Consider the following 27,178-nt stretch of genomic DNA (forward strand, 5'->3'; position numbering starts at 1 on the left):
GAGTCCTCGTGCTATAGCTCTCGAGGTTTTGCTGTGTTTGCGATTTTTCTAAGAGTTTGCTCTTATTTATTCGGTCAATCGAGCTTCAAGCTCCATCGATTCATCATCTGACTAACAGGGACCTGTTTTTCTGAACTTTCTATGCCCCTCAAGAGAGATTTTTCATCGAGTTACCTTCTTGGAGGATTCCAGAAGATTCTTGGAGGCCTAGGACATGGCTGAAGAGGAGACTCAACGCCTCTGTTCAGGATATGCCCTGGATGCAGCCTACGGAACATTTTCCTGGACGATGGGCACTCCCTGTGCCTCTACTGCCTGCACACCGACAATACGCATGTGGAGGAGGCCTGTGCGTACTGCAAGGACATGGTTCCCCGCACCATGAAGGGCCGTCGCGAGCGGCTTACCAAGTAGCTCCAGTCGGGTGAGTCTCGGTCACCCAGCCGCAAGAAGAAATCCGAGCAGTCTTCTAAGACCTTTGAGGGTGCCCCGGCGATGGGGGCCCAACAGAACGCAAAGCACTGCGAGTCCGCAGGCACCAGGAGCGCCGTTGGTGCGGGCTCCTCGGCAGCCAAGAAAGGCGCAGCATCTCAGCCACCTTCGACCACGAGCCAACGGTCCGGCACCCGGGTAAACATCTGGAGAAGTCCCAATCGGCTCCGACGGAGAAGGCCAATGGGGAGCCTGGCATTGACCCTCCCCCCCATGGTGAAGGCCCCAAGCACGACCAAGGTCGTTAAGGCCTAGATTCACGTGGCGAAAACCTCCATTGAAGGAGTGGTGGCGTCCCTGGCGAAGGCCGTTGACACGGGTTCACAGGACAGAGCCCCAAAGCAAGAGTTTCCCTGCCGGCCAGGATGAAATCATCTTTTCAGTCGGCAGAGAAGACGCCGGTGAAGACTATGCCGGTCAGCTCCCCGAAACCGTCTCCCCTGATCGAGAAGAAGGGGGGGGCACAGTAGTGCTACAGGGCACGGACATATCCTCTGAGGAGCTTCCTGGTCTCAAGACAGTCTTGGACTAAAGATTTGTCGAGGCCAGGTCCTACGGTAGGGACCCCGGCAAGGCAGATGTGGAGAGTGACTGATACACAGATGAAGAGGAGCAGGGCGTTCAGGAGCCGGAGGACACTACTCTGCCGCTGTCCCTTCCACTGTAGCCACCTCAGCAGCCACCGCTGCATCTGGCGGACATCTCTGTGGACATCCTTCAGGCGCTACACACTCAGAGATTCTGCCAAGGATGCCCCTGTCGCCGGTGGGAGGAACCACAGCACCTGAGCCATCGGGGGAACTCCTGCACAAGAGAGTTCACCCTCCACCTCCTTACATCCATCGCCTCGCTCCCCTCCCACCGAGGGCCAGGACGTCTGACCCCCACCCGCGCACCCCGGTGGGAGGCCGTCTGGTGAAATTCGTCAGCATGTGGGTGACCATCTCTGAATGTTGCGTGCTGGACACGCTGGCCCACGGACAGCCTGTGGAATTCCTACGGAAGTGTCCACGTGTACCACCTGTGCCCAGGCAGGAAAACCATGTCCCCCAGCTTCTGCTGGAGTTGCGGGCAATGTTGAAAAAGGGCGCGATAGAACTCCTTCCAAAGAGGCTCCAGGGCTCCGCAGTGTACTCTCGGTACTTCCTCGACAAGAAGACGGGTGGTTGGCAGCTCATCCTGGACCTCCGTCGCTTGAACAAGTACATCAGGTTCTAGACGTTTCGGGTGGTCACCCTTCAGCACGTGCTGGGGCAGCTGGAAGAAGGGGACTTCCTGTCGACGCTGGACTTCGCTTACTTTCACATCCCTATCCACAAGGGGCACCGCAAGTTCCTGCGCTTCGTGGTTCAAGGGCAGCACTATTAGTTCAAGCCGTTTCCTTTCGGTTTAAAGTCGACACAAAGGGTGTTCACCAAGTGACTGGCGCCTGTGGCGGCGCGGCTGTGTCTCCAAGGGATACCATTACCTGGACGACATCCAAGCAAAATCGAGGGAGATCGCCCTTACTCACACGGCAGAAACCGTCTGGCTGCTGACGGAACTGGGGTTCTCGGTGAACTAAGCAAAGTCTTGCTTGGTGCCATCACAAGACGTGCTGTTCCTGGGGTCCCGACTCAACACCGTGTCGTGCCTTGTGTCTGTCGGAGGAGAGGGTAGCGGCCATCCTGGGCAAGGTGCAATAGCTGTTGACCATGAAGATCGCAAGGGTGAGGTCCATCAAATCCCTTCTCGGCATGATGTCGTCATCATATACCTCATTGACTATGCAGGCTGCGGATGCGGCCACTGCAAGAGTACCTCTACGCCCGGTGGATACAGGTATCGGGAAGCTTTGAGGACAGGATCTCTCAACGAGATGTTCCGTCGAGCGATACAGTGGTGGGGTGTCCGCACGCATCTGGCGGCGGGCACTGACTTCCAGACCCCTTGCCATCAGGAGACTGTCACGATGGACACCTCCCTGGTAGGATGGGGTGCTCACATCGGAGATCTCCACGCAAGTGGCCTGTGGCTGCCTGAGGAGAAGTTGTTGCAGATCAACATTCTGGAGCTAAGGGCAGCGTTTTGGGCCCTCAAGTCGTTCCTTCCGTCCCTCAATGGCAAGGTGGTACAGGTCTTCACGGACAACACCACCACAATGTTCTACATCTGGAAGCAGGGGGGCACCAGATCCCCAGCACTCTCCAGAGAGGCGCAATTCCTATGGCACTGGGCCGTGGCCCAGGGGGATATTCCTCTTCCCGTTTCATCTGGCGGGAGTGAAGAACATCATCGCCGACTCCCTCAGCAGGGAGCTGTGCTCGTGCCACGAGTGGGAGCTTCGGCAGGATCAAGTGGATCTTCTGTTCGGACGATGGGGCCGTCCCAACATCGATCTGTTTGTGACGGCGACGAACACCAAATGCCGGAGGTTCACTAGCAGGTTTCCCCAGCCGGGGACCATGGGGGATGCATTCTCTTCCCCTGGGACGGCCTGTTCCTATATGCGTTCCCACCGTTGACGTTGCTTCTGCGACTCTCAATCAACTCCCGGTGCAGGATGATCCTCGTCACACCGGCGTGGCTGAGACAGATATGGTACCCAGACCTTCTGGACTTGTCAGCGTCCCCTCCAGTCAAGCTTCCGGCGGCCACAGATCATCTTGCCAGAGGAGGAGGAGCGATTCTGCATCACGACCCAGGGTCGCTGAACTTTGAGGCCGGCTCCTGCAGCACTAGAATTGAGGATATGAGATCCCGGCGGACTGCAAGGAGGTTCTTGCCAAGGCCAGGGCTTCTTCTACGCTGAAGTGCTATGGACATACGTGGAAGAGGTTTCTGTCTGGTGCCGTGCACAGAAGATAAACCCTCTACGAGTCATGGCCCCTTAGATTCTACCGTACTTGCTGTCGACGGCCAAAGCAGGACTAGCACACGCTTCCATCAAGATTCATCTGGCGGCTATCTCCGGCTACAAAAGAACTCTGGGGCGGCCACCGCTGTGTCGCACCGCCTGGTCAAGGAGTTCATGAAAGGACTTTTCTGCTCGTTCGCGGCGGCGACGTCTCCAGCTCTGGCCTGGGAGCTCAATGTGGTGCTGACTAGGCTCATGGGTCCCCCGTTCGAGCCTATGCATTTGGTACCACTGAAATTCTTAGCGTGGAAGACCGCGTTCCTTGTGGCCATCGCCTCCGCACGTTGAGTGGGAGAGATTCAGGCCCTCTCTTGTAAACCTACGTACTTGACATTTCACGAAACGAGGATGATGCTACGGACGCACCCTTCCTTCATGCCCAAGGTGCCGTCAGACTTTAATCTAAACGAGCCCTTGGTGTTAGCAGTTTTCTTCCCGATGCCTTTGTCGCCGGCTGAGAGGACTTTGCACTCGCTAGATGTGACTAGAGCGCTGAACTTCTACGTGGACCGCACAAAGAGTTTTCGGAAGACATTACAGCTGTTTGTGAACTTTGGTCCTATGAACCAAGGGCAGGCCCTCTCCAAGGATTCCATTTCTATCTGGCTCTCCTGCTGCATCACCCATAGTCACCGGTTGGCGAACCAACTGGTGCCTGGCAGTTCGAGAGTCCTTTCGACCAGAGCGATTGCTGCAACTACAGCGTTCCTGTCTGGTGTGCCCCTGCTGGACATCTGCAGGGCTGCTACGTGGAGTCGACTCGCACCTTCACGAGATTCTACTGCGTCGACCGGGATTCCAGGGAGGAGTCCCGAGTCAGCCATACAGTGCTGCGCAACCTGTTCGCTTGAAGGTGTGCCTGGTGAGGAGGTAAGAGATGCTTAATGTTGAGATGCTTAATGTTGAGCCTTACCACCTCCCGTGATTGCATGTGTGTACTGCTTTGTATTCTTTATTCATGAGCATGTGAATCCATGCCAGACCCCATGCTGGAGAAGGAACAAGTTACTTACCTGTAACCTTTGTTCTCCAGCATGGGTCTGGCATGGATTCACATGCGAACCCTCCCGCCTACCCCTCTGCGGCTCTTCTCTTGGTCCTACTGTCACTTTACGTGCTACCAAATCTGTAGATGGCTGCCAGAGGGGCTTAGGTAGAGGGCAGTCATTGGCTGGGGGCAGTATGACCCAGAGACCAGTGATTGCTTGTTAGGAGAAAGATAGTTCAGAAACCAAACTGAAACTGATTTTTTCTTTACCAAGGATTCCCAGCCTGACGGGGAATATTCATGAGCATGTGAATCCATGCCAGACCCCATGCTGGAGAACAACAGTTACAGGTAAGTAACTTGTTCCTTATTTACCAGTCAGTTAATATAAGCCTTCGTCAGAAGGGAGCACTGTAAAACCCCACACACATATATTTTGGATGGCATACAGCAGAGACCTACACCCACAGGTGACTTCAATAGGGTGCTGTTGACATTAATGTATTACTGTTTGGCATTCAGAATTGGTTTAAGAGTAGGTCAAAGGAAAAGGTTATTGGAGCACACAAGATATCATAATTATTCTTAAGCAGGCAAATACTTTCAGATCCCCCAATAAGAGTCATTCAGTGAAACAGGCTAAGCCAAAGTCATAAGGCAGAAGTCTATATGAGCTGAAGCACTTCTTTGCAGGTAAGTAGAAAAGTATTTGCACAATGTTTTAGAAGTCTTTGAAGAAATAGATGAATCAATGTAGGGCCACAAGCTGATTAGACTTATGAGTAAGTAGAAGATGCAAGCAACTCTACAGCATGAGGTAAGTTCTCTTTGTACAGTACCTTTTTAAAATGAAGAAAAGATGCCGCAGATGACTCCTGTTCCTGTGCAGCTCTGCAGATCTCCCTGTTCCTGGGCCTCAGTCATGGGGACAAGAGGGAGGACGTCGGGGCACTCCTGCACTGTACTGGGACGGGCAAACTTCACTTTCAATGGATGTTCGGAATTTCAGCTCCTCGCGTCTACCGCAAATAGCAACACTGCGGTTCCTGGCTGTCGAGATGGACTTTCCTTGCTTCTGGGATCCCGCACTCTGAGGGTTGCTGAGGCTCGGTCAGTCCTGCTTCCTGGGAGTCAGAGGATCTTCCTGGAGCTCTTGGCCAACTTAAAAGCAATGCACACAATCTGGTGTTCCTCTCCCTGGCTACACGTTTTCCAGCAGCAACTCTGTGGAAATTCAACCAGCTCAGAGTTGAATGTCCAGGTGGCTTACTTTGGAGTTGATTGGTCCCACCAACTCAAGGGGAGAAGTCGACCTTGCAGGGGCTTCTCTGTCGATGCAAACTTGGCGTTTCGGCACTGCAACAGGGCTTCACCGGGCAAACCAACGGTCCAGGAGTTGCAGCAGGCGTCCTCTTGAAGTTCTTCGGTGCCTTTGTCCAGTGGTCGACTCTGCCTTCCAAGCCAAAGGACTCACCTTTTTATCCAGTTCTCTCCCTTTCATTCCAGCCTAGCTGTCAGTCACCCAGCAGGGTGGCTGTCCTTGGCGGACAGTCAGCTGGCCAATCATCAGAGTGCATTTGGAATTCCTTGGAGACTAAGCACAGGGAGTTTCGGGCACCTCCCTCACTTCCTGCCTACCCCAGACACCCTGGAGCCAGAGACGGGCTTCACTCGTGAATCGCGCCAAAGACAAAATAAACTAAGGGACCAAACCTGATTTGGAAAGCAGAGTAAATCTCAAGAAGGATCTTTCCACAAAGAATTGGTGAAAAAAGGACTGGGACCCTTTTGACAAAAATGGCACCCTTGGGTGCTTTACTGCAGCTGCGAACGCAGCCTGCAGTAAATGCACACCATGGTATTAAAAACGAAACCGCTGCCACCAGCAATTTAATGAGGAAAGGGTAACATAAAAATGTTACATGAGAAGCTAGACAAAAGAGAATACTAGGTAACCCCTCCAGCACCCTATTGTAAGATAGTGTGTGCTGGGTCTAGAAAGTTACACATGTAAGTAAAGTAAATTTCACTTTACTGCTCTGGAAAACAGTTGTTTATCCCAGAGAAGGTATTTAAACCTTGGGAAATCTGAAGGACTTTGCTGTGCCACTGCACTGAAGGTGCTGTGTGTCACAATGTATAAGATGCCTATGGAGTTTGTCTGGCTCCATAACCAAAAAGAAACACAAAATTCAGAAATCACATTGAAATACATGAGAGAGTGGGAAAAATGGTCTCGCTCTCTCCAGGTTAAAAAAATCAAGTCGTCAAAATCCAGCAAAGTTGCTGGGGGTCTCTAAGGTAGGGAATTGCCGCATTTCTGAGAATTCTACATAACGGGTATTTACTGATTTACTGAAACTGAGTGTGTGTATTTGTATTGTTGAAGAATAGTTGTTACATATTTGCTCCCTTCTAAAAAGAAGGCTTATTCAAACTGACAAATTAATAATTATTTAATCAGAAAACCTTGAGTATAAGTGTTATTTTGATACTGTCACTGTGAATCTGTTTCATCCCTACAGCTCACATTGACCCCTCTTGAGATAAGCCTGGCTGTTCAGTCACTCTTCCAACTAGTGTAGTACATGCTTATACCAAAGGTTGCGTTAACTATTGCCAAGAGGTCAAGGCAGGTGGAGTCTCCCACAGGAACAGGAGGTGCCTTTACCGCAGCCGTGAAAACAGCCTGCAGTAAAGGTGCACCGAATTTCTAAAAAGGTTATCTGCCACCAGCCATTACAGGTAGGCTTGTTCCTGTAACTGAATTGTTAGTGTTAGTGAGAAAGGGGATACATTGTATTGTACATTGTTTTTCATCTAACAAAATGTAGAAGTGATACAACTATCCTTTCTACCCTTGGGAACTGTAGTTCTCACAAGGTTAGCCAGAGAAAGTAAAAGGGGAGTCCAAAGGGCAATAAAAGGTATATACCCAAGAAGGTGTCAAAAGGAATATAATGAAAAGGACATTATACTATAGAGAATCTTAAAAATGACACCCATAAAGATTAAAAGTGTAGAAAAATGTTCCCACCAACTAGTATCGTGGAAGTACCGTGTGAGTACCGCTTGGCCGCTTAGCCGCGCAGCCACGGTGCCTCGGTCGAGTGTAATTCACACATCACGGGTCATTGTAAGCGGACATTAATATTTCATTTCCTTTTCAGGTGAGACAGGTTACGAACACGTACATTTGTCTTGGTTCCTCATATAAGTCACTGTTATTGTCTTGTTTTACTGGGAAAGTATATTGTTGTGTTTTACACTTACTTGTTTTTGTAAAAACGTTTTTTATTTTTAATGAGTGTCTATACTTCATACAAGCTAACAACCAACATGCCTCCCATAGTGCCGTTGTCGCTAGCGACCCAACTCGACCCATTAACTCTTTCATCTTCACTTGATTCTGCCCTGTTACCTCCAAACCTTTTTCTCTGCCACTTCCGTGACCCCACGGTCTGCCAATAAGCAAACCAGATTCCCATTTAATCTCCAGAATAATAGATCTGGCATGTCACCATTGTCTCCTGTTACAATCTCCTCATGTGAAGCACAAACGCCTTCCCCCTTGACCATCAGGAAGCTTAATGCATCCCACTGTACTCCCATGAGACGGGTTAACATCCAACCAATCTCAGACATGACGATGGAATCTACCAAAAATTGTCACATTTTGCATACTTCGAAGTTGTCAATTTCCCCAATTGCATTTCCCCAACTACTATCTGATTCAGTTGCGCTCTCAATCCATGCGAGTACACGTGTGTCTGTCCCCTCCTCTCGAGGGGTTGACCATATACCCAGTGTCATGTCAGCTACCTGTGACTCTCCTGACGCGAATGAATTGCCTATGCTTAAGTCCTTTGCAATGCCGACTCCTCGCCCTAGCAACCCTTACCCAACTGATAACTCGGCGCAAACTATCCTAATGATTCCACCAGCGTTCTCAGCACTTAATACCGCTGTATATAGTCTGTGCAAACTTTTAGAATCACTAGATACTGAAGTCACTCGTCAAACCCTACAATTGTGAAGACAGCCGTTTCATCAAGTCTTCAAACAGCTGTCTAAATTTCTCTAAGCCAGGACTGCCCAGATGAATCTGGTATCTTGATTGCTAAACACATGGTTGACGGTGACATAAACAGATCCAACGCACAAACACAGATTCAAATTCCACTGGTGGTGACCCCTGCTGTCTAGGCTCCTTGCCCTCTTCCGCCAATCCCAGGCATAATAGGCCCTGTGGTGTCTCGTGGAAAAATCTACTCCCTTGTTACCGACTCCAATTTTGGGTAAGGAGGCTCCATCTCGACTAGTGGAGACACCAAATTTACAACCAATAGTGACCGAAGGGCAAAGTCACTTACAACAACTGAAAGCCAGAAACCCGAAGCTTAACAATAATAAAATAAAAACAAAATCTGCTATTCCAATTAAAAAAAATAAATATATATGATCGGCACAAAGAACCCAAAAAGTATTCTTAATACCGTTTTATAAAACACTTGGTAAGCCGGCAATCTTGCCTGCAGCACTTCAACCTACCAGTAGTGCCACTGGTGAAGTAGAGCAACCCAGGACAGCGGGAATGATCCACCAGCCCTCAATCTTAACTTCCAATTCCAGTGCAAATCCAAGGTCAACAGTAACACTTTCCCCTCTATCACAATTAGTGCACTCTTTGCGTGAGGAGCAGGAAAGTTCCTCTCAAAAACCAAACACAAATGCCAGTTCCTTTGTATGTAGTAGGCCTACTTTAGTTACTGATCAACAATTATCAACTAAACCTGGGCCCCTGAAAATGCCAGTGCAATTACAACTGACAATAGCCACTTTGACACAGCCAAAATCAGTATCCTTTGCGCCTTTACCACAAAAGCCTCACCCAGTGGAATCCTCTGTGTCTCAGACCATAACTGACGAACTTATAAAAAGAGTGGACGAATATTTGACCATTAATCTTGCAAAAACATTTTCTCGAATAGTCTGTCAGCCTTCTTGTTCGTCTGATGTGGCACAAGGTGCTGTCAACTTGTCTGACCTTACTCGTTCCACTCACTCAGCCAATTCCAGGGATGCTCAGTTGCAAAAGAATGCATGGTCATCTGATCACCCTGATAAGCCAATCACTCCGAAATAGTCTTCCCGCAAATCCGAAATCCGGTTGCCCTTACATCATTTACATCCACAACGCGCAAAATTTCATACGCTGATTCTAAAATCCAGAGAGGGAGACCACCCTGTGTATGACTTAAATCGACAAAGTGTGCTTAACATATTTGGTGAAATAGATCTGTGTAACATCTCCCCGTCGGACATAGACCAGATCGAATTTCTAACTGACTCACCACTCTATATAGTCAGACTTTGGATTCCATCAGGGGTGGTTTGGCACTCAATATGGCGCAGTAAAATGATCCTATTTAATATGGGATTCCTGTTAGCTGAGGATCCGGAATATGCCACACCAAAAACCAAATCAACAACCACAATGCCCAAGATCTATCAAGGCACGCGTTGAGAAACTAGAGAAAACTGGGTGTCTGAGAGCTTGAACCAATACCAATAACAATTGAAATGTACCACCTGTGTTAGCTGGAACTCCAGAGGCCATAGCCACTTGTCCAACTCATTCAGAGAGATGGGTGATTCTTACCACATCATAGCGTTGCAAGAGACCTGGCTAATTAAACCGCCACTCTGGGACAATTCTGATTTGTCACTGAATCCTGCCATTCCTATGGGAGGGAGACCACCAACTGGCTTACTGGTTGCTGTAAACATTAAAGCTGGTTTTTCCATTGTGCCATGGGCCTGGTCTTGGTGACATTGTGCAACTTATTGCCCTGGACAACTCGATAACACATACCATCTTATTGGGTGATCTAAACTTAGATTGTTGGAAGCATACGCCACAAACCCAAGCAGCACAAAAGCGGATGGCACTCATGAGTGAGCGAAATTACCACATGGTGAACGGCTCAGTGCAGGGTGATGTTCCAGCTCACTATACATGGCATTGCGGTTCATCTACCAGTACAATTGATTACATCTTAGTTGTTCCTTGAGATCAATCTGGTTATGACGCCAAAATGCAGCAATGCCTATTATAGTGGAAATCTGGAAGTCAATGGTTCGCGTTAACGACTCAGATGGAACGCGAATAAACTGAATGAGTTTGAGCATCTGGTTAATGTCAATTCAAACGCATCTGATAGAAATGAGTATACAGATTTGTTGCGCTCTTTTGCCCAAACAGTAACAATCCCTCAGCGTAACCTCATTAGACATCTGCATGCCTTTGATCCCATCATCTCAAAAAGAAGAGCTGAATACAGGTTGACTAAAAAACTAATTCTAAAGTCAACATCAGCACTTAAAAGGGTGAAACTCAAATCTGTTAAATGCAAATACAAGAACTGGTTGCGTGCCTGAAAGTCAATTATATTCCAGCAAGATAGCGAAGCCATGGCGCACGCAATGCGCAATAAGAATTCCTCTGGCATGTGGTATTTGCTAAATAATCATACTTGCCACCAGCAGGCAGATGCTCAACTCAATGGAGTATCGGCGCAAGCATGGGTCAAACATTTTTTAAATCTTTATGCTGACCCAAATTTCACTGAATGCACTTATGAATCAGCATCTATATCATCTTGGCAGATGGAAGCCTCCCATGAAACGATTTATAACATCATACAAAAGATCTGCTCCTCGAGGGCAGAAGGTCCAGATGGGTTATCGAATCAAATGTTTAAAACACATCCACAGATATGGGCCCATATATTGTCATCAATATTTAAAGACATACTGTACTCGCGTATCATCCCGTTGTCTTGGAAGTCCTCCATAATTATTCCTATCTTTAAAAAAGGCGATCAAACTGTCCCAGCGAACTACCGCCCAATAGCGTTATTAGACGCCCCTGGTAAGATCTTTACTAGGCTTGTGCTTCGTGAATTTAACAACTGGACAAGCACCTGTCACCTTTGTGACGCCAATCAGACGGGGTTTATGGCAGGCATGGGAACGAACATCACCTATTGACCCTTAATGCCATAAAAGCCCAATGTCAGGAGAACAAACAGGTGGTCTTTGCTTTTATCGACCTCAATGCAGCCTTCGATTCAGTCAGCCGCCTCCTACTAATGAATAGATTAAAAAGAGACAAGTGTCCGATTGCATTGCAAGACATTATTCACTCAATGCATTATGCAACCTCTGTTAGAATACGAATTACCCTAGATGGACTGCTGTAAAAATAAAATCCTACATTTCAGGGATTGAAGCAGGGGTGCTCGCTGGCCTCTGCTGTTTTCAACTATTATATACATGATGTTAAAGAGCCATTGTCAAAGGTTATCTCGGATTCCCCCAATTTGAACAACCACCAAATACAATCACTCATGTATGCTGACGATTTGGTCCTAATTTCTAGGACTCAAGTCGGATTACAGCGCTTACTTGATGCGTTCCAGGAATATGTAATACTTAATGAACTTTCGATTAGTATCACAAACGCAGATTGTACAATACTCACCTAGACGCGCAGGGCCATTGTCACTCGTTTGGACCATTGGCTGTACCCCGATTGGGGTAATACCAAATTACTGTTACTTGGGCATGATCGTTGATGGAAATTTGAAAGCACAGGGACAGTTGGAGCATGTGGAGACCCAGTCAATTTCAGCTATATACCAAGTACGCATTATTATGCAGAAATATGGTAAATTCTCAATCTTGCCGGCATGGCATTTTTGGACCAAGAAAATTGTTCCAATATTACTTTATGGCCTAGAATCCATATCAACTGAGTCCACCTTTAAATTTAATCAATGGGAAGCCAAATTCTGGTGTTCAGTGCTCCACCTGGCCCCAATGCACACCGATACCCTGGCTGAGATATGAGCTGGGGTTGCTTTCACTCCAGGCGCATTACAGCTGGCGCCTGTGTTCCTTATTTAGGAAATGTCTGCTACCACAAATGATAATGTATTGTTGCAAATTCTCTTGAACTATGTATTTACAGCCAAATATGAATTTGTGAATACCTGGTTGAACAAAGTTTACTACATTCTTGCAAAAGCCGACATAACTATCGACTTGTTATCCAAACCCAAAAAAGCAAAACTAAAGATTCAGCGGACTGATTGGATAAACACTTGTGAACTCTGTCTAACCTTTTGTGATGGGACATGGCCCGCTTTCCACCAAAAAAGGTGGGTTTGCCACCATACCTAATACCATGTTCTTCACCTAAATATCGTAATGGCATACTACGCCTTTGCCTTAACTTGTGGGTGACAGGTGACATAAAAGTAAGGCACCGGCTTGTGCGTGCGGACCAAAACTTGTGTCGTTTTTGTAAAGTTGGCACAGTCCCCGAGACACTGGTTCACTTGATTAGAGTGTCCAATGTTAAGACTCAAACGAGAACTTATGTTTACCAGACACTGTGAATACCTGGGGAATTTATCCCAATCTGAATGTTGGGCGGTCCTACTGGGGTGTAATAACATGACAATTCAACTTGCTGCTATACATTTTCTTGACAGCCTGAATTTAGAAGAGATTAACTGACAATGGCAGATTTGTTGGGAAACCTAATTTTGAATGTTTTACTTATTCATCTTGGTTATACTAAATATGTAGGTACGTGAATTTACCTTATTCTTTTTCACTTTTTTACTTTATAGGTGTTGCCTGCTTGGTATTTTTTTTTTTAACCTATTGTCTAAATATTGTTACAAATATAACAACGAACCAATGTAATTTTTTAAGAGAAACATTTTTTTAATGAATTTTATATTATGAAATGTATTATGAAATATTTTGATTGTACATTTTGAAAGGTTGATTAAATTCAGCCAAATCAAATAAAATAAAAAAAAAAGTATAGGGAAAAATAATCCACAAGTAAAGCAGAACGGTCTGGGGGATCTCACTAGTGAGGGAGATTTAGTCCTAAAGTTAAAATCTTCTCTGACTTGGGTTAATTGTTTTACACTAACTCACTGTGATTGTGTTTTTCTATTGGTGTATTGTGATATTACCTGTTAGTCATTTTCATAGTTTTTTCTTGGCCATAAATATAGTATTTTTAGTGTTATCCTTGATTGCTCACTGTGTGGACTCATTGTGGACCCCTGACCATACTCTTTCTCCTGAGACTTATCCTTAAGCACTCTTCATGCTATCTTGATTGGCTACAGCTCCCAGGGTTTCCCTGTTCACTACAACTTTGGTGGCCTTCTAAGCATCTGTCCACCAGGCCTGAGTTTAGAAATCCAGTCTAACACCAATTATGTCTATCTTTTATACTGTGTACGATAACTTTAAGCCAAGAGGTTTATCTGTGATTTGTCCAAGTTAGAAATCGATAAATCCCCGTTCTCCATTATGATAAACTCATATCCCAACCAAGAACCCAACTGATCCAGTAGGCACTGAACCAGCTTCTCTATTAGATTCTTCTAGCTACTTTTTTAGGGTCCTTTGCCCAGGACTGCAGACTGTGTTTGGAACTTTGCAATACATTTCTACAGACAATCTGCTACACGGTACAGTGGACCCTCTACAAGGATACTCTGTTCTGGATAAAATCACTTTGACTCCTCTTGAACGTTCTTTGGGAATTACGTCTGACATCAATTAAAAAAACAAGCAGACTGTACAATGTCCACCAGTAGATATTGGACATTGAATAGCAAAAAATACAAGCAAAAATGCCAGACTTTTCAGATAGGTTTTCATGTCTGTACATTTCGGCTTTTACATGGTACCTAGAATAGTGATTGTGTGTAGGGGGTTACACTGAGGATGACCCAGTGAGAACCTGCAGTTTACGGATATGAATCTTGAAGGGAATGGGTCGGCTTTGAATTGTTGATAAAATTAGCATTGAGTTTGATGCAATGTAACGGATGCTATTTACCAAGTGCTATCTAAACAAGTTCTTGGTCCAAAGTATCTGACACTCTTTTACATCTCTCTTTCAGCAGGCAGCAAACATTGTCCGTGCACTTGAGCTTTTTGTGAAACCCGATGCACTGAGTGGAGAAAACGCCTACATGTGTGCAAAGTACGTGAGTGATGGTTAAGGTGATATTTCTTTCAGTGCATTATTCTGAATGGGGTCTGTTGGTTTGAGGAGCTTTGGCGCACCCATTGCTTTTTATGCAGTCCCTTCCACATAACTGCTTAAACATGTTTTTCGATCGTCTTAAAAAGTCCATCTGAGTAGTGGGCCTTGTCGGCAAACACAATGCCAATTTCTCCTATCCAGTTAGTTTAACAAACACAATCAATGTTATGATGGGCTTAAAAATGCAAGGAAAAAACGTTCTACCTGTCATGTAAAAGTGGAAGCCATTTTGGCTACCATGACAAACACGCAACACTGCCACCTAATAGCCATTTCTGTAAGTTCACCTCCAGTTCAGTCACCAAGCAGTGCATTGTGGGTTTAGTCTCCCATTGTTGCATGTGTTTACTTCCTTAAGAAAGAATAGCTGCAATATTACAACTTGTAGCAGTATTTAAAAAGATGGCCATAATCTCATGCCTGCTTGTCAAGCAGCTGTTTCCTTCTGAGTCTTATAAGTTGCGACGGTGTGGTGTTGAAAGATACACGGTGTTGGAGAAAAATTCTTTCCTCCATTGATATCAATGGAAACCCCCCAAATAATTGCTAAGACTTGCTATGATTTGATCCCTGTCCTGATTTTGGATGCAAGTAAAGCCTTTTTTAAATATAATTTCCTTACACAGCTAGTCCTTTTTGGGGGCACTGTGCTGTCCATATGGTTACCAGTGCAGGAGTGATCCTGTCCCCATTGTGAGATTCCTTTGTTTTACTGTCACACACATCACTTTACAGTGAAGTGATTCCTGCATGAGTATGTTTCACTTTTGCTTTTTACTTTTTGTAACATTTGTTCTATTTTTGCTGTTTCATCATTTTACTGTGTGCACTTTTGACTGCATAATAATGCACTATATACTCAAAATGTCTGTGCCACCTGCTTTCATCATGTAATTTGGCTTTTTCTTTGACTTTCTTGCTGTCTTCTCCGGTCAGGTCATGCCGTTCACAGTAAGCCCGTTCCCGGGCAAAGCGGCGATGTGTGCAACGACACTACATGTGGGTGATGGGACAATCTTGTCCCAATCCACCGTCCAGCCAGGGGTCTGTTGCTGGGCAGACATGTGGCAGTAAGCTGTCCATGATTGGACAGCCCTTGCCATTTTGAATAATGCAGATCCTTACTTGTGGGCTGGGGCAGCCCTGAGATAAAATTTGGGATTAAAGGATGCGCCCTGCAGTTGTTCCACAAATAGTTGTTTGCTGCCATGACCTCTAGGAAAACTAGCATCCTGCATAAGGCCCGAAGAATGCTGTGAATCCTTCAGCGAAGGGTTTTGCATCGATCTCAAGACCCTAAACAGCGCTTTCGACTGGTGGGGGTTAATCAGTCCGGATCCCAGCACAAGGATCCTGCCTTCAGAAGGCTTTGGAAGCATTCCAGCACCATCCTATGGGCAGGCCAGCTTCATCCAGGGCATCTTCGGTGCATCAGTCCCTGATCCGAGTTTTGGCTTGCAACTTCGCAGGTCATCTGCTTGTGGCCCAAGACCCGCCGTCCTGCATCTACTGCTCTCCAACGCGAAGAGGGTCCTTTCGGGAACAGAGTAGCCTTAATCACTGAGTGACGCCTCCTGACCCTTAATCAGGTTCCTCTTCGTTGTTGCCAGTCTGTCGTGCACTAGGGGTCTCCTGTTAATGGGGGACCTGTGGTGGTTGTCACCTGGGCTATCCTGCTTCGAGACATTGGGAGCAGTCTCCCCAGAGCACAGAAGTGCCATCTCGCCGGACCCAATATGATACTGAAAGCTACCACTGCACATATGGCTCCTGAACCCTCGGCCAATGGACTAATGGCTGAACTAAGTAGGTTTAGCAATTCTGAGAATCCTAGGGGTGGTCTCAGATAATATGAGTAAGGGACAGAAGTGTGCATACTTGTTTCCACTGCACCTTCCCGTAATAGGGAGTGTATGGGCATAAAGTCCACTCACTAGCTCTACATTGCTGCGGTCGGTGATATTCTGCCCAGGATCTGCCTGGGCTTGCCCTAGTGTGGTTGCATTGGAAGAGTACCCCTAACTTACTTGACTTTCTTAATTTCTGGATAATTTACCTACCTGTTGGCTTTCAATGTGTGTTCACTTTTTTTGTAACCAAAGTTTGTTCAACCAATTTGAAGTACAATCATCAGAATCAAACATGCGTTCCATCTTACACCCATTTGTATTTTCTCAAATTATATATGATATATAGTGTTTCAACTTCAATTACAGTTTCATAGTGAACACAAATATTGCTCATATTCCTCATACAATCCCCCCTCAGGTCAACAAGTTCGCTGGTTCTCCTAAGTGGGTATAAATCGTAATATTTTAATCTTCATGGGTACATAGATTTCTGTACTCTTTTCCTGCATATTGTACTAAAGTGGCCCAGACCTTCTGGAGCTTCCGCAAGGTGCAATTAATTTCTGCTGTCATCCTCTCCCATATCCTCTGGTATTATGGAATATCCAATGGGGCCTCTTTCTTCCTGTTTATCGCGGTACACCATTTTGCCTTCATCAGTGTTAGGGAGAGTTTTCATTTTAGTGCTTAATTTCTCCTGCCTTAGAGACCCCCAGTTCTTCTGCTGGACTTTTAATGTTAACCCTGGATTGAGTGAGACCTTTTTCTCACGCTCGTTTTTTGACCCGATTTGGACTGTGTGTTTTCACTCTTTCATTCTTTTTGAAGTCTGACAAACTCCATAGGCACCTACCTTTTGTATGGTGACACACAGCACCTTCAGTGCAGTGTCACAGAGAAATCTTTTGGATTTCTTATAAGGTTTAAATACCTTCTCTTGGGTGCACTACTGTTCCCAAGAGTAGTAAAGTGAAATTGACTTTACTTACCTTGTTCCTATGTAGGTCCAGAACACCCTATTTTATGTGGAGTGCTGGGTGGGTTACTTAGTAGCCCCTTTTTCCTACTTACTCATGTAACATTGTTTGTTACCCTTACTACTTTTAATGGCTCGTGGCATTGGTTTAATTTTTCTACCGCAGGCTGAGTCATCCGCTGCAGTATAGCACCCATGGGTGACCATTGTGTCAAAACGTCCCCAGTCTTTTTTCGACATTTCTTACTAGTGAAGTCTTTCTTGGGGTTTACTCTGCACGCCATTAACCCTTTTTTCTGTTCGTTTTGCCTTTTAGCAGGCTTCAGCACTGAAACACACCTATGGCTCCAGTGTGTCTGGCAGGGCAGGAAGCGAGGGAGGTGACCGAAACTCCCTGTCCTTAGTCTCCTCCGTTACCTGAATGCACCCAATGCTGATTGGCTGGCTGTCCTTGCATAACATCCACCCTGCTGTGTGAGTGACAGCTAGGCTGTGCATGAATGGGAGAAACCTGCATGAAAGGTAAGGCTTCTTGAACTGAAGGCAGAGTCGACCACTGGACGAAACATCCGGTGAAGGAATTGTGAAGAGAAGCTTGCCTCATCCTCCTGGACTGTTGAACTGCACGATGAACGCCCTGCTGCTGTACTGAAGCTCCAGTTCAATCGACTAGAGAACAGACAACTTCTTCCCTTGGGTTAGTGGGACCAACTAACCCCAAGATGAACTTTGCTGGAGGACCTTTCCCAACTGGCTGAACTTCTTTGATGCTGCTGGAACCGAGTGCCAGGGGTCTAGAAATCCATAGTTGAGTGCATCGTCTTTAAATGGTACCAGTGTGGACTCAAGGAGTAAAGGAAGCCCTTCAAGTGTCCATGATCTGCGGTGGTGCTATTTGCCAGTATCTGAAACTGCGAAGTGCTGCTGAACTGAAAAGAGCCCGTAGCTGCTGCTGACCTTCAAACTGCAATGCAGGAGTCCTCCAGACGTCCTCCATCATGTCCCCACGACTGAGGCCCAGGAACCCAGGATCTGCAACCAGAACAGAAACCAGCTCAATCCTCTTCTTCTAAACTAAAGTACTGTGCTGACTAAGGGACCTCTTTGGTCTGTAACCTGCAGTATCTCACTTGAGACTTGCAGTAGCTACTTTTCGCAGAGCTGATCTCAGCTCTATCCCTCACAAGACTACAAACTCTCTAACTTTGTGCAAGACTTTGTCCTATCAAAGAAATGCCTCAGCTCCATAGACCTTGTTAAAATTGACTTTGGCTGTCCTGGCTCACTGCAGACTCTCTGACCCATTGACTTTGATTTTATCTGGGAGTGCGTTCTCTGTGAGCAATTCCGGACCTGAGAGGGAAGTACAAAATGGCCAACGGTTGGCCAGAAATCTCGGGGTACAGTCATTTTAGAGTATATTATACTCTTTATGGCATTATGTGGTAAAATGCGGAAGTGCACAAGTAAAATGTTTAAAAACATGGTAGAAAAATATCCGATACCACTGGCCAATCTTGTACACATGTCACCACAAAGTACAGAAAGAAAAATCTATAAGAATACAAGGACTCCTGCAGCCATTCGACAGATCCTGTGAGTCAAGACCCCTACAAAGAAGTGTGGCACGCAGAAAACCAGAAGGCTACTGTGGCAGCTTACAAGATTTGCCTCCAGCCAAGTACCGGTGAACCCCTGCTCTTCTCTCCTGATCTCCAGTAGGCCCTCATCAGTGCTTCGAACCCTGGACTGGTAGAAACGACCTGTCCCAACCCTGCTCGATGATCCATGACGACTGAGCCTTGGGAAGTGTCCCTGGACAAACCGGTAGACTAATCAGCTCCCTTTTGGGCTACCTTGCTGCAGCTGACGCAGTTCTGAGTTCACCCTTGGAGCTTTGTGGATGTTCAACTTGTGTAACAAGACACCTGCTGAACCCTGCTGACTGAAGAGAAGGATTGCATGGCCTGCTCCTTTGTGTCCTTCCAAGATCGCTTGTCGCTGCCTGATTGTGGTGACTACCTGGCGAATCCAGTCGTCTTTGTGTTGTGGAGGTCACCTGTCCCGTGAAGGTCTGGATTTGTGCGTCAAGGGTGTCCATATCACCACAGCCAGAAGCACGTACTTGACAGACCCAATCCTGATGCCCTCTGCACCCACAGCCCCTGGATTTCTCTCGACTGGACACATTGCAGACGTGAGAGGTCCCAGTGGATTCAGGAACCCCTGAAGCATTCCTCGGCCAAATCAGAGTAAGGGATAAGTTGGACTACTTATTCCTGCCGCCCCTTGCACTATAGAGTTGAATGGGCATAAAGTCCCCACTCTAATTCAACCTTGCCTAACTAAGATCGATGGTGGGACTGGGAGAGAAACATTTACTGGACTCTACTTATCTTTTGGACAATTTCAATGCAGCCTGTGTTCTTCAGGGGTAGCAATTGGTGATCGAACCTGGGTCAAGTCTCCTTCCCCCTGCGTTAGCTGTGGGTTAGACTTGGGTCTTGAAGGGAAAGGAGAACTAACCTGTCTTCTGCCAAATTGTTGCTGGACTTTTAAACAATTTGGAACGGTTTTGACTCACCACCACAAGCCCATTGCATCCGTGTAGAGAATACTTTTCTGACGGAAACCTTGTATTGGAACCCATTACTTTTGGGCACTAGGCCCCATACATCTTAGGGCTGGACTTCTTAAGTAAAGGGAATTGTACTTGTGACTGGTTCTAATCATTTAACCTACATCCACATACTTGCTTGTTTTTCCTGGTAAATTATTTTTATGATGTATTGTAAGTCATCCTGATGGTGAATGGATATATTTGCTTTATGACTTTGTGTGATATTACTACCTGCTTGCTTTATTTCGTAGTATGAATTAATAAATAACTGTACTTTTATAACTGTCTAAGATGCATTTGTGTGTGTTAACTTGTGTGGACTCATAGGGGCCACAGACCACACTCGTACACTCCTGAGACTGCTCTCCACACTATCTTGATTGCGGTTAGGCTAAACTGTCTCCCTGGTCACCATAACTAAAATGGCCTCCTGAAATCTGCCGACCAGGGTTAATTTTAGAAATCTGACTTAACTGCCACCAACCCATCGTGGACACACAACTTGTAACCACAGTTACAAAAGAGAATGTTATGAGGATGCAAAGTTTCCTTACCACACATCACTTTAAGGGTTGTGTGCAGCTTTAAAAATGCAACCATTCCACTAAGGGAGACAGTCTCCCAGTATAGATCATTTTAAGGACTGGTCAGTTTCCCCCCATTAAAGTGAGCAAATAACAAGGAAAGGAAAGCTGCTGGTTTTAATTACTTACAAAAATCCAGGTCAGGAAGCAGACGATAGCAAAAGAATTGGGAGTCCCATAGTCGTCTGTGGAAGGAAAGCAGCTGAAAGAAAATATTTAACAGTTGTAAATGACCTTAGTTAACCATTGTTTGGCTTTTGCAAGTCCTACCACAGGTAGTGACTTTGAAAAAACCTTTTTAGCCTCTTTTTACCATTCTGTCACTGAGGATGTCAGGACATCGTCTATCACTGTAGGCATGGGGGTTGGGGGAAAATATTGGGAAGTATCCTGAATGCCAGGATATCATCTGCCTCCTCTGTAAATAACTTCTAATTTAACACCACCCTTCAGCCACTTTTAGTCTGACCTGTTAAAGTACTGTTGATATACGAGTTTTTGAAAGATTTTATTTTTCCTGCTTTCCCTCCGTACACATCTATGGAACCTACTACTTTTTGCTGTTTTGAATCTGTCTTGGAGAAGTAAGATGCCTCTTTCAATTTGGTTACCTTGCCAAGTTCATGCATTTTGGCAGCATTGATCAATCCAGATTTGTGCAGGAGAAGTTGTTCTCCATTGAGGAATTCCTGGTTTATTTTACACTGCGTCCCTTTAACTTTGTCTTTTGCAATTTTATGGTTACTTGCATGATGTGTCCAGCACTGGCTTGTGTCAGTGAATAGTTTTCTATCGTGTATTTTCATATTCCTAATTGCACTTTTATATTTTATCTCTTGATGCCTTTTAGAGTACCAGATACTCTGAAATGGCCTTGCCACGAATTTTCCTCCGTCCTTGTATTTTGGCCTTATTCCTACCATCTCTGTGCCGGATTTGCAATGCATGGTAAGCCCTTTCCTGGGCAAAGCTTCAGCTTTCCTGGGCAAAGCAGCAGTGTTTGTGGTCATATTTGGGGCTAACTGATCCCAATCCACATTTTGGCCGAAGTCTCTGTTGCTGGCCAAATCTGTTTGTCGGATGCTCTCCATAATTGGACAGACCCTGCCAGTTTCAATGGTAAAGATACTTACCATTGGTGCATTTGGGGTTAGCGCCAGCTCGATTCCTAGATGAAACAAGGACTCATGCAACCCCTTTGAAGAGGAGCATCTCGCTGAATTACCATCCGGGGAAAAGCTTTGCTCCTTTGCTGATCTCCAGAAGGCCTTAATGAGTGCTTCGTACTCCTGGACCAGTGGGAGCAAACCAGTCCTGACTCCTGCTTGACCTTTGAAGCCTTCGGAATGTCCAGCAATGGGATGACCAGCTTCTTCGTGGGTTCATGGCTCGGTCATCCAGAGTTCAGATTTGGGACTCTGCAGACCCTGGACATTTGAAACAAGACATCTTCCCGTCAAGTTGCAGCTCCAACACAAAAGGAGACCTCCTACGACCTGTTTTTGGTTCAGTCATGAGGCTCAACATCTGCCATTTGATTGCAGTGGCCATCACTTAATTTCACCTGCATCATGACCTATGGGGATCCCCTGAGGTTGTCAACAGGCTGGTTGTCTTTTCTTAATCATGCCAGGTTCTTCCAGATGTCCAGTAACGGGTACCATCTCGCCAGAGCATGGAACCGCTAATGAGCCGGACCTAAACCCCACACTGAAAGTGACCTCTGCATCAGCTATCGCTACACCCCCTTCAATCAACTTAAAAAAGGAAAAGTGTTTTCAGGAGCCTCTGAAGTGATCCCCGAGTAAATCTGAACATAACCGGAGAGTTAACATACCAGTGTCTAGCTCCCTACCTCCGTAAGGTTTAACGGCATGAAGTCCTGGCCCTACCTCTCCTTTTTCCTAACCATTATCTGTGGGGTTCTGGTCAAAGATCCACCACTAGGCTTCGCTACTCCCTATGTGGTTGTATTGGGAGAGCGTCTCCTTAGATCTTTACTCTTATTGTTCAATTTTTTTAAAACTATTTTTTAATTAATTTTAACAATGCAATCCGTACAAAAGACCTAGAGAGAAAGGAAAAAAGGAAAAAAAAAAACACTTACCAATGCCCCATCATAGGACAACAACCCCCCCAAACCCTTCCAGGTTATACATTCATACAACAATAACGCGTCAGCGTATCTCTACCGTAACAAAAGTCTCAAGACCCATAGTGCCCTAATACTATAAAGGATAAAACCCCAAAACAAACCCCATCAAAATGAAGTCTCTAGCCAGTCTTTGGGGCCAAAGACACCGGATGTGCTGCAGGAGTATCCTCCAGGTTATCTTGTGACTTTTAAAAAACATGCTACCCGATGGTTTTGCCAACACTTGTTCAGACTACTTCAAATAATTCTAGCTTCGTGCAAAGGGTTTTATTTGGACTTGTTACCTAAGGGATATAGCCTCCCTCTCTCCTTGCAAGAGAGCCATACAATTCTAAGGTTGTGTATTGTGTTGTAAACACCCTTTTTTCTACATAGTAGTTCCCAAATTGTGTTATTACTTCACTGATCTTTTCTTCACTTGCTTTGCTAAACTACAGTGTCCTATTGCTGATCTGTTTTTGAAAGTAAAATGTTGGTTCTCCAGCATGGGGTCTGGCATGGATTCACATGCTCATGAATATTCCCCGTCGTCAGGCTGGGAATCCTCGGTAAAGAAAAAACCAGTATCAGTTTCGTTTCTGATCTGTCTTTCGTAGTAGTAACCAATCACTGGTCTCTGCGTCATACTGACCACAGCCAATGACTGCCCTCTACCTAAGCCCCGCCTCTGGCAGCCATCTTCAGATTTTTACCGCACGTTCATGTGTTGGGATCCTCGTGCTATTGCTCTCGAGCGTTAGTGCTATTTTTTCACGTTTTTTCTCAAAAAACTTCGTTTTTTTCGGTCAAAAGAGCCTCAAGCTCCACCGACTCTCCATCCGATCAACGGGGACCCGTGTCGGATTCGTCTACGCCCTTCAAGGGTGAAGATTCGTCGAGCTACGCTTTTGGAGGATTCCAGAAGTTTCTCAGGCCCATCCCGGTCATGGCCCAGGAGAAGGGAAGCTCGACGCCCGGAAAGCTGTTCAGGGTCTGCCCTGGATGCCAGCTACAGAATGTCTTTAAGGAAGACGAACACTCCTTTTGTCTTTACTGCCTACATGAGGACAAGACGCACGTGGAGAAGAGCCCGTCCGGCGAGAAAAGGAGGAAGAAATCCGAGCGGTCTTCTAAGACCTTTGTGATTGGTTACTACTACGAAAGACAGATCAGAAACGAAACTGATACTGGTTTTTTCTTTACCGAGGATTCCCAGCCTGACGACGGGGAATATTCATGAGCATGTGAATCCATGCCAGACCCATGCTGGAGAACAACAGTTACAGGTAAGTAACTTGTTCCTTCTCTGTAGCCGGAACACCCTAAAACGTGAATGCGAATACAAAAGTAGTGTATGCTTAGTGGTTTACTTACCTGTGGTTTTTAATTGGTAAGAGTTGTCTAATCTAAATAAATGATTGTATTTTCTTTAATACATTCTGCCTAACTTGTGCTGTTTGCGTGAATAGCTTGGCCCTTTGCTACTCTCACCCTCCGTGAAGTCCAAGCCATGTACTCTGTAACACTAGCTTGATGGAGTTTGACTAGACATTGGTGTGTTACCCTTTTAACCAAAATAGGGTGGCATCTCAGATTCTCCAGCATGGGGTCTGGCATGGATTCACATTCTCGTGAATATTCTCCGTCGTCAAGCTGGGAATCCTTGATAAAGAAAAAATCAGTTTTTCACTTCTGAACTTTCTTTCTCTTAACAACCAATCACTGGTCTCTGGGTCATACTGCCCCCAGCCAATGACTGCCCTCTACCTAAAACCCCCCTCTGGCAGCCATCTTCAGATTTTTTTTTTGCACATTCAAGTGTTGGGAGTCCTCGTGCTTAGCTCTTGAGCTTTTACTGCGTTTTGCTATTTTTCTAAGAGTTCTACTCTGTTTTTCCGGTCAATCGAGCCTCAAGCTCAATCGATCCATCTTCCGATTAACGGGGACCCGTTTTCGGATTCTTCAGTGCCCCGGAAGGCCGATATTTTCTTTTTTTCTTTTTTCTTTTTTTCTTTTTTTCTTTTTTTTCCGTCGAGTTTCTTCTTGGAGGATTCCAGAAGCTTCAAGGCCTACCCCGCGTTGAGATGGCAGAAGAGAAGGAAGGCTCGACGTCTCTGTTCGGGATTTGTCCAGGATACGGCCTATGGAAAATCTACTTGGACGATGGGCACTCAGAGTCCCTCTACTGCCTGCATTCAGATCAAACTCACATGGAGGATGACTGTGCGTTTTGCCAGGAGGTGGTCCCCTGCACCATGAAGGACCGGTGCAGGCGCCTCACTGAGTGTCTCCAGGCCAAGGCCCCTGTTACGGGTGAGTCCCGGCAGTATGCCTCCCCCAGCCACAGGAAGAAATCTGAGCGTTTTTCTAAGACCGTTGATGGTGCCCCGGCGACGGGGTCCAACAGGACAAGCACCGCAAGTCCACGGGCTCCGGGAGTGCCGTTGCCACGGGCTCCCCGGCGGCCAGGGCGAGCACAGTGTCTCCGGCAACTTCGACCACGAGCCAACGCTCCGGTTCGGCTAAGAAGAGTAAGTCTGACCACCTGGGTAAGCTTCTGGAGTAGCCCTGGCCGGACCAGTCAGAGAAGGCCAACTTGACCCTCCCCCGAAGGTGAAGGGCCCTAGCTCGACCAGGCCCAGATTCACCCTGCGAAGCCTTCCATTGAAGGCGTGGTGGCATCCCTAGCGAAGGCCGCGGGTTCACAGGGTACGGTCCCCAAGGCGAGAGTTTCCCTTCCTGCCAAGAGGGAATCGTCGTTTCAGCCCATTGAGAACACACCGAGAAGGTGAGGCTTACCATCTCCCTGAAATGGTCTCCCCTGGTCGAGAAGAAGGGGGTGCACGGTAGTCCTGCAGGTCACAGATATCTCCTCTGAGGAGCTCTCAACTCACCAGACCATCTTGGAAAAGAAATTCGTCGAGGCCAAGGCCTACGGAGATTCGGAGGAGGATGCCCCTTCTGCCGACTGAGGATCCTGCGGCGCGGGTTGATCCGGGGGCTATCGGGTGCACCCCTACCAAGAAGAGGAAAGTTCACCCTTCACCGCCTTTTCACCTGTCGCTCACCTCCAACGAGGGAGGATACGGACACGGCGACCACGGGAACGGGCACAGACAACGGCGGGTTAGATCTCCCGTCTCCAGAGCCTCAACGCCCGACAAAATCGTCTTGTTCCATGCCATGATCTCTAGGGCCTCGGACCTGTTTCAGCTGACCCTCGAGGAAAAGAGGGGTTCCTGTACCAGCGCCACGAGGCAAAGAGTAAGACTGTGCTATCAATTCCTCTGTTGGACAACCTTTGGGACGAGGGGCTGTCCCTTATGAAGAACCCATCCTTGGCCCTGTCGAAGAGGGACTGTTATGAAAAGAAGTACAGAGTGCCAGACTCTGCACCCGAGGTCCCAGCCTTCCCCGGATTCAGTGGTCTCGGCGGTGGCGAGCAAGAAATCCTGACTCAGCTCGTCAGCGACCTTAAACCCCCACCCCCGTCCCCCCCCAGACAGCGAGGGGAAGAAGTTGGATGCCATGGGATGAGGAGTCATCACAAAGGCATAGATGACCATCAAGGCGGCCGTCGCCATCGTGGCGTGCTACGACAGGGAGCTCTGGTTTAAAATCGCACCCTTCCTGGATTTCCTTCCCGGGCAACGTGACATCGGACCATGCCATTACAGTGGCCAGTGGCATGTTGCATGGATCACATTTGTTTGCAGGCTTCACTGCACCGTTTATCTCTGGGTTTTTTAGTGGATTGTGAGGTGGCTCTCAACATGGTACTGGTAGCGAATTCGGTGGGAGAGCCAAGCTGCCACTAGGATTTTTTTAGCAGGCTATAAGCAGCCCTGGTGGAGCGTCAGAAACTTGCACCGGCTTAACAGCGACAACTTACGCAAGTTCTTTCTGAAATTATTTTGGAAAGGTTTTGTTTCCTCTGCTTGCGCTCGCCTCGCAGTTTCCTTTGCCATTTCTTTCAACCATTTATAGTGGTGGATATTAATAGACTGAATTTCCACGCAACCCTTCGCCTCAATCTCCACTATCTTATCAAGCGCCTTCTGTACCTCTTTCGGAAGGCCTTTGTTGACCACAAAATAGAAAAATGTAATCGCTCTGTCCTATGATTCTCCCGTCTGGGCCACCAAATCTCTTGCATCGTTCTTTGCATTACTGACTGTAGATCGGGCATATCCGGTTATGCACGCCTTAATACTGCCCATACTGGAGGCCTGATGTTAAAATGTGCCGCATCATGACTATTGTCACCTAATTTCACATCCGGTACCTTGCTTTAGCACAAACCACCAGCCTGATCTCCCAGAATCGACACAAACTTCAAATCTCCTACAGCCAAGGTAGTTGCCACTGTATGCTTCTCAAATGCATATATTCACGTACTCGCGCCAGCTGTGAGGGACAGGAGTGCCTTTATAAGGTTAATTTTATCCATATGGGCCCATGGAATATACTGTGCTCTCCCCAGCCCCT

General features: G+C 46.7%; 1 protein-coding gene across 5 annotated transcripts in view; it reads left to right on the top strand.

Moving 5' to 3' along the window:
• USP36 (ubiquitin specific peptidase 36) overlaps nt 1-27,178 on the top strand; it is a 1,150,746-nt gene that overhangs the window by 335,020 nt on the left and 788,548 nt on the right. For 4 of the 5 annotated variants that reach the window (XR_011305183.1, XM_069655231.1, XM_069655233.1 and 1 more), the window contains exon 8: nt 14,381-14,463. Coding sequence is in view for 4 of the 5 variants with exons in the window: in XM_069655231.1 (XP_069511332.1) it covers nt 14,381-14,463 (83 nt within the window). In the remaining variant the exon portion in view is untranslated. The remainder of the gene's footprint in view (nt 1-14,380; nt 14,464-27,178) is intronic. The other variant, XM_069655232.1, reaches the window with a different exon arrangement.

This window comes from Ambystoma mexicanum, chromosome 3q (genome assembly GCF_040938575.1).
Source record: "Ambystoma mexicanum isolate Mex_15411 chromosome 3q, UKY_AmexF1_1, whole genome shotgun sequence".
NCBI lineage: Eukaryota > Metazoa > Chordata > Amphibia > Caudata > Ambystomatidae > Ambystoma > Ambystoma mexicanum.